This window comes from Bos indicus, chromosome 17 (assembly GCF_029378745.1).
Source record: "Bos indicus isolate NIAB-ARS_2022 breed Sahiwal x Tharparkar chromosome 17, NIAB-ARS_B.indTharparkar_mat_pri_1.0, whole genome shotgun sequence".
In the NCBI taxonomy this organism is placed as follows: Eukaryota; Metazoa; Chordata; class Mammalia; order Artiodactyla; family Bovidae; genus Bos; species Bos indicus.
The window spans coordinates 29,001,356-29,015,716 of record NC_091776.1 but is presented as its reverse complement, the minus strand read 5'-3'; the positions used below and the strand labels follow the sequence as shown (position 1 = coordinate 29,015,716).

Genomic DNA, 14,361 nt, shown 5'->3' with positions numbered 1-14,361 from the left:
ATGTATTTTGAAATTAGGACGCATGACGCATCCAGTTTTTGTTGCTGTCCTTGTTCCAGAATGGTTTGGCTATTTCAGGTCTTTAGAAGTTCAATGTGATTTTAGGAGTTTTCTTTACTTCTGTGAAAACACCATTGGAATTTGATACGGATTTTATTGACTCCATAGATGGCTTTGTGTAGTTTGGATGTTTTAACATTATTATTTCATTCAATTTATAAAAACACCTTTATATTTATTTGTGACTGTTAAATTATTTCCTCAGTGTTTTTCAGTTTACAGATTTTTCATTTCCTTGGTTATAAATTCATTCTAAGTAATTTATTCTTTTTGGCGCTACTGTAAATAGAATTGTTAATTTTTTTCCATATAGTTTGCTGCTGGTTCAGTTGCATCTAATGCAACTGAGTGTGGAATGCTGGTTCTGTATCCTGAAGCTTTATTGAATTTGTGTATTTGTTCTAATGGCTTTGACGCTGAGTCTCCAGTTTTCAAAATATGAGATCATTATCACCTATAAACAAAGACAATTTTACTTCTCTTCAAATTTAGATGTTTTATTACTTTTTTTCTTATCTAATTTCTCTAAGACATACAGTACTATGGTGAATACAACTGGCAGGACTGGGCACTCCTATGTTTTTCATGATTATTAAAGTTTTTAGGTTTTCACCACTGGGTATGATGTTAGTTGTGTGCTTGTTATAAATGGCCTTTACTATGTAGAGGTACATTCTGTCTACATCTAATCTGTCGAGAGTTTTTAATCATCAATGATACTATATTTTGTGAAATGCTTTCTTTTTATCTATTGAAATGATCATATGAATTTCATACCTTATTCTTTAATGTAGTTTTTGTCACATTTATTGATCTGTATATGTCAAAACATCCTTGCATCCCAGGTATTAATCCCACTATGATCCTTTTAATACACTCTTAAATTTGGTTTGTATTTATTTTTTAGGAGTTTTGCATTTATGTTTATCAAGGATATTAGCTTATTATTTGCTTATAGTATGTTTGTCTTGCTTTGGTATCAGAGTAATGATGGCCTTGTAAAATGAGTTTGGAAATGTTTTCTCTTCTTCAATTTTATGAAAGAGTTCGACATTAAATCTTCTTTAAATGTTTGGAAGAATTCATCAGTGAAGCCATTTGGTTCTGAACTTTTAAAAAATCCAAGGAGGTTTTTGATTATTGATTTAGTCTCCTTAATAGTAACTGGTCTGTTCAGATTTTCAATTTTTTATAAGGTTGCATATTTGTAAGAATTTATCAATTTTTTCATGGTTGTCCAACTTGTTAACGTATCTTTGTTCACTGTAGTCTCCTATAGTCCTTTGTATTTGTGTGGTATCAGTGGTAATGTCTCTTTTATTTCTGATTTTTATTTATTGAGTCTTCTCTCTTTTCTTAGGCTTCCCTGGTAGCAGAGCTGGTAAAGAATCCACCTATGATGCAGGAGACCTCGGTTCGACTCCTGGATCGGGAAGATACTGTGGTGAAGTGACAGGCTACTCACTCTAGTATTCTTGGGCTTCCTGGGTAGCTCAGTAGGTAAAAAAAATCCTCCTGCAATGCAGGAGACCTGGGTTTGATCCCTGGGTTGGGAAGATCCCCTGGAGGAGGGCATGGCAACCCACTCCAGTATTCTTGCCTGGAGAATCCCCATGGACAAAGGAGCTGAGTGGGCTATAGTTCATGGGGTCACAAAGAGTCAGACACGACTGAGCTACTAGGCACAGCACAGCTCTCTATTCGATTTGTTTCTGCTCTAATCTTTGTCATTTCCCTAACTTTGGGCTTAGTTTTTCCTTCTTTTCTAGTTTCTTTAGGTGTCGAGTTGGGTTGTTTATTTAGATGTTTTTCATAATGTACACATTTATCACTGTAAACTTTCCTCTAAGAACTGGTTTTACTGCATCCCATACATTTTGTATATTTTGTTTCTATCTTTGGTTGTCTTAAGATATTTTCTTTTTCCATTTTGACTTCTTCTTTGACCCACAGGTTGCTCAGGAGTGTGTTATTTAATTTCCACCTGTTCTGTTAATTTTTCAGTTTTCCTCCTGTTATTGCATTTCAGTTTCATATCACTGGTTGAAAAAGATACCCAATATAATTTTAGTTTTCTTAAATTGGCTAAGATTTATTTTTGTGGCCTATCATATGACCTATTCTGGAGAATGTTTTGTGTATACTTGAGAAGAACGTGCACTGTGTTGCCATTGTATAGAAAGTTATTAGGTCTATTTGGTCTTTAGCATTGCTCAAATGTGCTGTTTTCTTATTGATTTTCTGTCTGGATGATCTACCTATTAGTGAAGGTAAGGTACTGAAGTTCCTTAGTATTATTGCTTGCTTTCTATTTCTCCCTTCAGTTCTTTTAAGATTTGCTTTACTATACCTAGGTGCTTTGATTTTGAGTGCATATAGTTTTACGACTTTTCTTTTGACAAATTAACTCCTTTATCATTATAAAATGACTGTCTTGGTTCTTGTGACAATTTTTGACTTAAATTCTATTTTGCCTTATATAAGGCATCTCTGCTGTCTTTTGGGTACCACTTGCATGGGCTATCTTTCACCACCTATTACCTTTTAGTTTGTGTGTTTCTTCATATTTAAAATCAGTCCCAGGTAGGCAGAATACAGTTGGAACTTGATTTTTAATCCACTGAGCCTATGTCTTTTGACTGGGGAATCAATCCACTTACATTAAAAGTCATTACTAGTAGATAAGGGCATAACAGTATTGCCACTTGTCAACTCTTTTCTATTTTGTGGTTCCTTGGTTCCTTCACTCCTATTTGTTGTCTTCCTGTTGATTTTTGTACTCTGCTTTCATTCCTTTATCTTTTGTATACTTAGTACACACTTTTTCTTTGTTGATTAGCATGAGGCTTATAGGAAACAGTTTATATTAAGCTGGTAATAATTTGCCTTCAATCACATAAAAATCTCTATAATTTCACTTCTCTCCTATTTTTTACTATTGGTGTATAATTTATATCTTTTTATATAATATATCCATTAACACATTATTGTACCTATTGCTATTTAAAAATGTTTATCTTGTAACTTCTATACTAGAGTTAAAAATTATTTATGTACCACCATTACAGTGTTAGCGTATTCTGAATTTGACTATATATTTACCTTTACCACTAAAAGTTTATACTTGCATACGTTTTTATGTTGCTAATTAGTGTCCTTCCATCAACTTGAAAAATTCCCTTCATCATTTCTTGCATAATAAGTCTAGTGGTAATGAACTCCCTTTTGATTTCTGCTTGTCTGGGAAAGTTTTTATCTCTACTTTGTTTCTGATGGACAGATTTGCGGGATATAGTATTTTTGGTTCACAGTTGTTTTTCAGCACTTTGAATATACCGTGCCACACACTCTCTCTTGGCCTGCAAGATTTCTTCTGAGAAATCCATTGATAGATTTATGCAGGGATTTGGGGAGTCCCATCATGGATGGAGAAGCCTGGTAGGCTGCAGTCCATGGGATCACACAGAGTTGGACACGACTGAAGCGACTTAGCAGTAGCAGCAGCATGCATGTGATGAGTCTCTTTTCTCTTACTATTTTCAAATTCTCTTTTTTTTTGACTTCTGACATTTTGATTACAATGTGTCAAGTGAAGTTCTTGATGTTCATCCTAATTTGTGCTTCTTTGGGCATCATGGATCTGGATGTTCATTACTCTCCCAAGATTTGGGAAGTTTTCTGTTATTTCTTTAAATAAACTTTCTACCCTTTCTCATCTTTGCTCCTTCTAGAATTTTCATAATGTGAATACTGATTCACTTCAAGGTGTCCCATAAATCATGTAGGTTTTCTTCACTCTTTCTCATTCTTTTTTGTTTTGTTCCTCTAACTGAATTGATTTCAAGTGACCAATCTTTGAGTTAGCCGATTTTTCTTCTACATGATCAAGTCTGCTGATAAAGTGCTTTATTGAATTTCATTGTATTCTTTAACTCCAGGGTTTGTTTGGTTCTCTTTTTATGGTTTCACTTAGTTAAAATTTTCATTTTGTCCATGTGTTGTTTTTTTCCTGATTTCATTTAGTTAACCATCTGTATTCACCAAGCTACCTTAAGACAATTATTTTAAATTTTTTGTCAAGAAGTTCATGGATCCCCATTTGTTTGGGGTTGATTACTAGAGTCTTATTAGTTGCTTTGGTGGTGTCATGTTTGCTTGGCTCTTTGTTGCCATCTGTGCATTTGAAGGAGCAGACTCCTCTTCCAGTCTTTAGACTGGTTTTGGCAGCTGAAGTCCTTTTCTTGCCTTGTCCCAGAACTGATGGGACTGACTCTGGGTTCTCAGCTAAGTGGAACTGAGACCATGTCATGTGGTTGTTGCCAGGTCCATGGCTGGCAGAGCTGTAACCAGGGGTGCAGTCAGACGTTATACCTACTAGGATTCTCAGGGTGCTCCTATCATGTCACTGGGCTGGTTTATGGGCAGGCCACACTGCTTCTCAACCGTGGTAGAGAGAAACTAGAGCTGGGTCACAGACTGCTTCAGGGATCTCAGTCAAGTCTGAGGCTGGTGGTCCTGTAATGGGGGCATCTACAGGCATGAGCTTCTGCTTGCCTTGGGTGCATTCCTGGCCACGTAAGACTGCCTCAGATTGTGGTAGAATGGGGTTGGATCCATGTAGTGTGGCTTTTGCTGGATCTGCAGTCACATCAGTGATTGGCAGACTTGTTACCAGGGGAACAATCAGGTGTGGCGGGTCTGTTAGTTCTCCCATCTGGTTACTGGGCTGGTTCCTGGTGGGCAGCATTAGTTCAAGCTGCGGGAGAGTGGAACTGCAGCTGCGTAAACAGGAGTGCTCCGGGGGCCACAGTCAGGTCTAAAGTCAGCAGGCCTATTGATGAAGAGTACCCAGAAGGGTTCCTTGGGAAGGGGCTAGGTGCAGGATTGGGCAAGCAGGGCTAGAGCCAAGTCCACAGAAGATGGGGTTGCTTTGAGTCCGTAGATGACACCACAGTTGGAGGGCCTGCCACTGGTATGCAGGCTTGCCTCCTCATTTTGGGGCTCCACCAGGGTTTTACAACCTCCTACATGGATCTCAGTGCTCCCCTAAAGGCACTTTTGTCTATGGATGCTTGTTAAATATTTGTTTCTGTGAGAGAAATGGGCTGGGACCTCTTATTCTGCCATACTGCTGATATCACTCCTCTTTATTTTATTTTTAAAATATACATTAAACATACCCTATAACAGAGATTGAAATTTCATGCAACCTAAGTAAGTTTTACTATATTAAGTAATACTCTGGATGGGGGTAAGGTAGAGGAATACTCAGAATGGATATGCCAGATTATAAATTTATCATTTTAACAGGCAATATAATAAATAAAAATGAGAATTATTGAATATTCAATACCTCTAAGCTGAGTATAAAAGCACTAATTATAAACAAGCTGCTGTAAGAGCTGTATAGTCAGTATGAAAAAAAAGATCTTATGAACATCCTATTTAACTGCCAGAAACAAGAAATTTAGAATAAAATGGTTCAGTACTGTATCTCTTCTTTATGAAGAAATTAGCTTTCAAAAATAATCTTAAAAAAAAAATTCTGTTCAATGCTAAAAGTTTTTTTTCTACATAAGATATAATTATGTATCCTATAAAAAAACTAAAAAATCTGTCAAAAATTGTGTGAGTTCTGAAAATGCAAAAGAATAACTTACTTTATTTCAAGTTGTTTGATTTTATTTTCTGCTGTCTTAAGTCTCAGCTGAAGATCATCTTTTGAACGCTCGGCAACCAGGCATCTTTGGTGCATTTCTTCTAGTTTTCTGTAATCATTTTCATTAATTCTGCCTTCACGGTAAATCTGCACAAGAGGCTTATGTGTATATTACTTTGCAGAAAGAAATTATCTTAAGAAATTACACAGTTTAGAAACTGAAATAAATGGTAAGAAATAAAAACTCATGATGTGCTCATCTGTTCTCACTATAACATTATAATACATCGATAATTAATTTTGGTTGTCTCACATTTTCAAAATAAAATGCTGAAAACTGATATACAAAGTAATTGTTTATTTTTGAAAGTTATTCAATGTACTATTCAAATAGTTTTAATATGTTAGTAAGAAATTGAAAATAGCTAAAATTAAAAAATACTCTAAATGTTGCCACTTGGAGATAATTGCTTTGATTCTTTGATGAACACTTTCAGGACAATTCTGTATTGCTATATTCAAAAGTACAGATACATGCTGTGGTGTAGTGAGAACTATCTGAAAGTAACTCCAGAATCTCACTCTAGGTTAACCAGACCCTGATTTAGCTGAAATGGAGGTTTCCCCTTCCCCAACAGAAGTGGTTGTAGCCAAGTTCTGCTTCCTATGAGACTAAGCTTCCACCTATGACACTGAGAGAGTCATTTCCTAGGCAGGTTGATAGGGAGTCTAGGGGTCCCCAAGGAGAGAGGGGTCTGGAATTATCAAGGAGGAAGAAAGGACAAACTTTTTTCTTTCTCCACATTCCTTAGGATTGTATAACAATAATGTATCCTGCCTAAGGACAGTCTTTGGATTCAACCTTCTGTTAACTTAAAATTTAAATTATGGGAGTAGACCTGGTCTTTACAAGGATGTATCTGGCCTAAGGACAGTGTTATCTTAAAATGTAAATTATGGGAGTAGGTCTGATGAGGTCTTTACAACCTCCAGACATTCTTTGGATTATATAACCTCATTGTTAACACTAGCAAGTGAGTACTCTTTCTGCCCCCTTCTGATGCCTATGTCAGAAGCTTCCTCTATCTCCTTTATACTTTAATACAACTTTATTACACAAAAGCTCTGAGCGATCAAGCCTCGTTTCCGGCCCCGGATTGAATTCTTCTCCTCCGCGGGCCAAGAATCCCGGTATATTCGCGTGATTCAACAACAACCTTTCAACACAGAGGCTATAACATTCCATGAACTGCAAGGTCTCCAGATGTGAGGCAGTTCACATTTTCAGACAAACCCTACACAGAGGTACTCTTCAAATCCAGACTGCTTGGCCAAGTAACCAATGTCTTTTCCCACTGACCAGACTGCTCTGTTACTCCTGCTCTACAAAAAGACAGTATCAGCATGTCAATGTCCTGCTAGTAAAATACATACCTATACTTCAGAACCAGTGTTTATTCATTCTGACTATAGCATGCCTATCTGTAGAACAGTGGAAGAAGAGAAAGCTGTGACTTTTCTTTATCTGTTGCCTTTAGTCTCATAGGTTTTACATTTCCCCAATAAAGCCTACTCCTTAACCTATGCCATGTGATATTAAAAAACTCATCCCAAACCCTTCTGGCAGGTGGCAATCTAAATGGGATCTATTCCTATTCCACAACAGAGGGGAACTCAGAAGGGATCAGTCTTGCAGGAGCAGTGACCATGAACAGCCTATCTTGAATGACATGCATATGTCTTATTTTCCCCCACAAATGGGATTATATACTATATTCTGCTTTGTAAATTACTCTTTTACTATCTGATGTTCTAATAATCTTTTTACATCAATAATATAGATATATCACATGTTTTTGATGCTATATAGCTCTTCTTTGAAACTCAAACTCTGAGTCTACCATTTGCTTTTTTTTTTTTTTTAACATCGGACAAGTTACTTAACTTCTCTATGAAAGTTCCTAATGCAGCACCTAAAACACAGTATGTGCTGAATCAAATTCAGCAGCCTTTTTACCCACAGGGTATTTTAAAAGAGTGGAATATTTGCTGCTAATTAAAAAAAAGTTATCTAAGTAAGAAGTAAATTTTAAACTATAGACTTCTTCCAACATTCTTTCTCAAATGCCACTGGGGTAAATATTCTTTCCAAACTATGAATAAAATTCTGTACTTTTAAAAGGTAAAAATCATAGCAATTTATAATTTTTTGGTTATATATACCTGCTATGTTTACAGATGGCCTATACCCAGTAAAAGTTGGTAGAAATTTTAAAAAAAGAAAGACAAAATAAAATTTAATATTGGGATGTGGTCTAAGCAAGGAATACAGTTACATCATAAAAAAGTTCAAAAAAATGCGGCCACTCTTATAAAGAAATGTATATAGGCAATATCAGTATTCAAATGCAGATTCTGAAAATACTCCAAGCAAATAAAAGAACTCACCAGGAGAATACTTATAATATAGGGGTTGCTAGTAGATAGTATGATGAAAGCAGACAGTAATGTTGAATATTTGCAGTTGGGTTTAGGTAGTTATTTTTTCCTTTTTCTTTTTACCTTTTCTAGTTCTTCTTCCACTGCTTTTTTCTCCCTGATGGCTCGTTCAATTTGATCTTGTTTTTCAGCACACTCCTATAAATTCAAATCATATTTTAAATAAACATATTTGTAAAACCTTAAGAAAAATGGGGGAAAATGGAAAAGGAAAACAATTTGTTTATAATAGAAATATCACACTTACCCTATCTATATAAGAAGATCATATTCATTATTTTTTTAAAAAAAAGCTCAATCATCAAAAGCTACCTATTTCAGGATTACAGAAATCAACTTTGGTATAGAAAGCCAGGGAGGTCTAGGTAAACATACTAGATGGAATACAGAGGTTGATGGATTCCAGGGAGAAATAAATGAAATTGCTTTCTCATATTAGTTTTTCTTTTCATATACTCTTATCACATATTTTAAAAAGGTAGCAGAACTAGACTGTGGCACACCACCATAGGGATAACCTCTAGCCTAAAACGTACATGGATATATAAATTCTACAATGGTTAATTTTCTTTTGCAAAACTTGTAAACAGCAAATTGATACAGTAAAACATTTTATTAACATGAACAGAAAACATTTCTGGCTTGAAAGTTTTCCTTTTTTTAATTTTTAATTGGAGGATGACTGCTTTATAATATTGTATTGGTTTTTGCCATACAATTAACAGGAATCAGCCATAAGTATACACATGTCCCTTCCTTTCCACACTCCTAGGTGGTCACAGAGTACCAGGTTACTGGCTTGAAAGATTTTAATCAGTAAAATCAAACAAGCTAATCAATAGTCAATACAATTTAAAGTTTTGCAAATGAGACTGAAACTAAGAACAATCATTCTAACAATGGCTCTTCACAGCTATTCTCTAGTTTTGAGAATGGGTATGGTTATTTCCTACCATTATGCTATGAATGAACCTGCTTTGTTGACAACACACTGCTAATACTCAATTATTATCTTTATCATAATTATATTTTACAGAAGTACAACATACACTGCTATACTTAAAATGGATAAGGCCCTACTGAATAGCACATGGAACTCTGCTCACTGTTATGTAACAGCCTAGATGGGAGGAGAGCTTGGGGGAGAATGGGTACATGTATATTATGGCTGAGTCCTTTCGCTGTTCATCTGAAACCATAATACAAAGTAAAAAGCTTAAAAAATGTTTTTAAAGCTTCTAAAGTAAATCAGATAATTAATCTAAGTTTATCTTTTATTAAGAGAGAACTTACTGTGTAAGATAACATTCATGTAGTAAGTAGCTAATATGAAAAGGTAGTATTGTGGTACAAAATTTGGGATTTCGCTTATGTTCATACCCATCTCATGAAATTTTTTTTTTTTTTTTTTTTTCGGTGAACAAGGCCCACACTTTATTTTCCAAAGTAGTTTTTATACCTTAAGTTGTGCATAGAGGATAATGGGGGAAGGGTTAGAGTCAGCAGTAAGCCAGGCTTTCTTCTTGCAAACTTATCATATGCAAAAGTTTAGGTGATTTACATCATCTTCTGGCCTGGAGGCCTGTTAACATTTTAAGACCCTTTCTTAAGAAAACTTGTTTTTCTCTAAAGGTGATTAGTCAGGCGCCACCCTCCAAAACCATTAGATAAACTTGCATTCCTATAGGGCAAAGGTGTGGTGGGCTATAACAAGAAAACGAATTAACTCAAGGGTCCAAGGTTACAAACATTAAAGCTACTACTTACATTTCTTTTTTTTTTTTTTAATTTTTTTAAATTTTATTTTATTTTTAAACTTTACATAATTGTATTAGTTTTGCCAAATATGAAAATGAATCCGCCACAGATATACACGTGCTACCCATCCTGAACCCTCCTCCCTCCTCCCTCCCCACACCATCCCTCTGGGTCATCCCAGTGCACCAGCCCCAAGCATCCAGTATCGTGCATCGAACCTGGACTGGCATCTTGTTTCATACATGATATTTTACATGTTTCAATGCCATTCTCCCAAATCTTCCCACCCTCTCCCTCTCCCACAGAGTCCATAAGACTGTTCTATACATCAGTGTCTCTTTTGCTGTCTCGTACACAGGGTTATTGTTGCCATCTTTCTAAATTCCATATATATGCGTTAGTATACTGTATTGGTGTTTTTCCTCCTGGCTTACTTCACTCTGTATAATAGGCTCCAGTTTCATCCACCTCATTAGAACTGATTCAAATGTATTCTTTTTAATGGCTGAGTAATACTCCATTATGTATATGTACCATAGCTTTCTTATCCATTCATCTGCTGATGGACATCTAGGTTGCTTCCATGTCTTGGCTATTATAAACAGTGCTGCGATGAACATTGGGGTACACGTGTCTCTTTCCCTTCTGGTTTCCTCAGTGTGTATGCCCAGCAGTGGGACTGCTGGATCATAAGGCAGTTCTATTTCCAGTTTTTTAAGGAATCTCCACACTGTTCTCCATAGTGGCTGTACTAGTTTGCATTCCCACCAACAGTGTAAGAGGGTTCCCTTTTTTCCACACCCTCTCCAGCATTTATTATTTGTAGACTTTTGGATCACAGCCATTCTGACTGGTGTGAAATGGTACCTCATAGTGGTTTTTTGACTATTTCTTAGAGCAGTTTAGGATCACAGTAAAACTGAGGGGAAGTTACAGATTTCCCCTATACTTCCTTCCATCATACATAGATAACCTCTCCCATTATTAGCATCCTGCAATGGTAGCGGCACATTTGTTAAAACTGATGTACCGACATCACACATCATTATCACCTACAGTCCATAGTTTAGAGTTCAACTTTGGTGCTGTATACTTTGAGTTTGAAAAGATTTATAATGACATATATCCACTATTATAGTATCATATAGAGTAGTTTCACTGGTCTAAAAATTTTTGCAGGTATCTGCTGTTAATCACCACCAATATTCCTACCTTTTGGACAAGAAATTTGTCCAAATGATACTAGAAAATTTTTCAAGTATTTGTGGAGTATTTTCAAAATCATACCCCCAAAGTGTATCATAAAGACAATCTCAATAAATATTGAGAATCAATATCACACTGATTATCATATAGGCCATGATCATGGTTCTAAAAAAGATCATAATGAATGTCTCAAATTACCTGTATGAATTTGGGGATTTATAACCAATCCTTTACCTTATTTGCTATAGATTAACAAAAACCTCTGCTACTTGGCAGAAGTAAAACCTTGAGTATTTCAAGAGAAACTCTGTTACATTGCTCTTTAAAGGGGGTACATGGCTTGAGATAAAACTGACTCTGATCTTTTCTTCAGCTCAGTTCAGTTGCGTCTAACTCTTTGCAACCCCATGGACTGCAGTGTGCCTGGCTTCCCTGTCCATCACCAACTCCCAGAGCTTGCTCAAACTCATGTACATGGAGTCAGTGATGCCTATCCAAAAAGTCTGCACAATACCCTAAAATATAAGGTTTTCTCTTTCCTGCATGCATAACTTAGGTCGGGTTACCTAAAGTATGGTTAACTTCCCTATCTTCATCTTTATAGCATAAAGGGTAAAACTGGTAATGAAGAATAGAAATCAAAAGTCAGCATCAGGTTATTACGCCTCAAACTGCAGTCTGAGTTTCCGAGAAAATGTGTTTTTTAAAGTAGTTGAACATGTCATACTTCAAGCATACCTCTAAGTGCTTAATATTTAAAAAAACTCCAGTTAGTACAGCTTTTTTCACAAAACCAATATGATATCAGATAATATTTAATATCTTTATAAAAATCCACCTAGTTATGAGTTATGAATGTTTTACTATAAATCCTAAGAAGCATCTCTTAAGACACATTGAAATTATAATTCTTTTTTACTCTAAAGTGAGTTTATATAGCTCTGTTACACAGCTATCAATTATTTTTAAAATCTCTGCAGACTTTATATAGTATCTATTTCTAAATAGAAAGAAATAATGTTCTTGTCCCTCCAGAGTTTACATCTATTAAATAATCCTAGACTAGAATGTAGAAAAATATGATCATTCTTTTAGAGGTGTTAAAATATCAATTAGTCAGTAACTATTTATTGAAAATATATTGTGCAAAATACTGTATTAAGTAATGGAGAAAAGAAAGGAAAGCATAAGACTTTGCTACTGTGAAGTACTTACAAGCTACTTGGAAAGATAAGACTTTCATGGAGAAAGACAAAGAAGGGACGGCAGGGAGCAAGAACGAAGACAAGGAGATAGAAAAGAAGGCATATGTGATGTTTTACACTTATTACCAGACATAATTCATTGATAAATTTTTTAAGAAAGATTAAAAATGACATAGAGATTCAGAAAGGATGAGTTTGCAAAACTGGAAATGACAGTCTTTCTAATCTCTGTAAACTGTTTTACTTTTATGCCCCTGTGGACAAAGTTATTAAATTCCACTTCATCAAATCTTCGAGTTAAATTTAAATTTATACATTTAATCCCACCTTGAGTTCCACAAGTACTCTTTCCTCTTCCTTCTTTGCCTGCCCATCCCCCAGTACGCATTTCTCTTTGGAAGACCACCTTCCTTCCTTCCCCGTGCTGTGTATACTTTCTTTTCTCTGACCTCTCGGATGAACCCAGCACACGGCAGCAACTGCACCTGGATGCTTCAGCAGTACCCTGTGCATTCTTCGTCCAAAAACGGTAATCATATTGAAACATGATAAATGTCATCCATCTTTCTTACCAGACCATAAGTTCCAAGATTGCAGGTAGTGTGTTTATCTTGATTTTTTTTCTTTTCCTAGCATCTAGCTCAGTCCCTGCATTAATAACTATCTTCTGAATAAATGGATGCTCAATAATGTGATCTTGACCTTTAAAATAAGCAATATTCAGAAGAAAATGTCAACATAGTTTTCTAACATACCATTTGAAGGGCTGAAAGTTCTTCTGTTAGTTGAGAAATCTGTATATTATATTGTTTTCTTGTGTTTATAATCTGTAAAGTAAGATACATATGAATTAAGTCTACAATAAAAATAATTAACACCTAATAAAACATGTATACTACTAATTTTGATTAAAAATAAAATTATAATTTTTAAGGCATAAAGGATAAACACAAAATGTATGGAAGAGTCAAGAATTTATCATGATAGTGAAAGTAAATGAACAAGACGATAAATCCTAAAGGACAGTGATTGTTAAATTTCCTGTCTTAAGATCCTTGTATACTATAAAAACAAAGACTTTTGGTTTTACAGTGAGTTTTCTTTCTATTAAAATTTATCATATTAGAAAGGAAAACAAAATTTCAAAATATTTACTTATTAAAGAAACCTATATGCAGGTCAGGAAGCAACAGTTAGAACTGGACACGAAACAACAGATTGGTTCCAAATAGGAAAAGGAGTACATCAGGCTGCATATTGTCATCCTGCTTATTTAACTTCTATGCAGAGTATATCATGAGAAACGCTGGGCTGGAGGAAGCACAAGCTGGAATCAAGACTGCTGGAAGAAATATCAATAACCTCAGATATGCAGATGACACCACCCTTATGGCAGAAAGTGAAGAGCAACTAAAAAGGCTCTTGATCAAAGTGAAAGAGGAGAGTGAAAAAGTTGGCTTAAAGCTCAACATTCAGAAAACAAAGATCATGGCATCTGGTCCCATCACTTCATGGGAAATAGATGGGGAAACAGTGGAAACAGTGTCAGACTTTATTTTTTTGGGCTCCCAAATCACTGCAGATGGTGACTGCAGCCATGAAATTAAAAGACGCTTACTCCTTGGAAGGAAAGTTATGATCAACCTATGCTATGTTAAGTCACTTCAGTCGTGTCCGACTCTGCGCAACCCCATATACGGCAGCCCACCAGGCTCCCCCGTCCCTGGGATTCTCCAGGCAAGAACACTGGAGTGGGCTGCCATTTCCTTCTCCAATGCATGAAAGTGAAAAGTGAAAGTGAAGTCGCTCAGTTGAGTCCGACTCCCAGCGACCCCATGGACTGCAGCCCAAAAAGCAGAGACTTTGCTTTGCCAACAAAGGTCTGTTTAGTCAAGGCTATGGTTTTTCCAGTGGTCATCTATGGATGTGAAAGTTGGACTGTGAAGAAAGCTGAGCGCCAAAGAATTGATGCTT

General features: G+C 35.8%; 1 protein-coding gene across 7 annotated transcripts in view; it reads right to left on the bottom strand.

Annotated features, from left to right (window-relative positions):
• SCLT1 (sodium channel and clathrin linker 1) overlaps positions 1 to 14,361 on the bottom strand; it is a 237,950-nt gene that overhangs the window by 82,856 nt on the left and 140,733 nt on the right. For all 7 annotated transcript variants that reach the window (XR_011561108.1, XR_011561109.1, XR_011561107.1 and 4 more), the window contains 3 exons: positions 13,143 to 13,214; positions 8,282 to 8,356; positions 5,721 to 5,866 (listed from right to left, as the gene is read on the bottom strand). Coding sequence is in view for 3 of the 7 variants with exons in the window: in XM_070769109.1 (XP_070625210.1) it covers positions 5,721 to 5,866; positions 8,282 to 8,356; positions 13,143 to 13,214 (293 nt within the window). In the remaining 4 variants the exon portion in view is untranslated. The remainder of the gene's footprint in view (positions 1 to 5,720; positions 5,867 to 8,281; positions 8,357 to 13,142; positions 13,215 to 14,361) is intronic.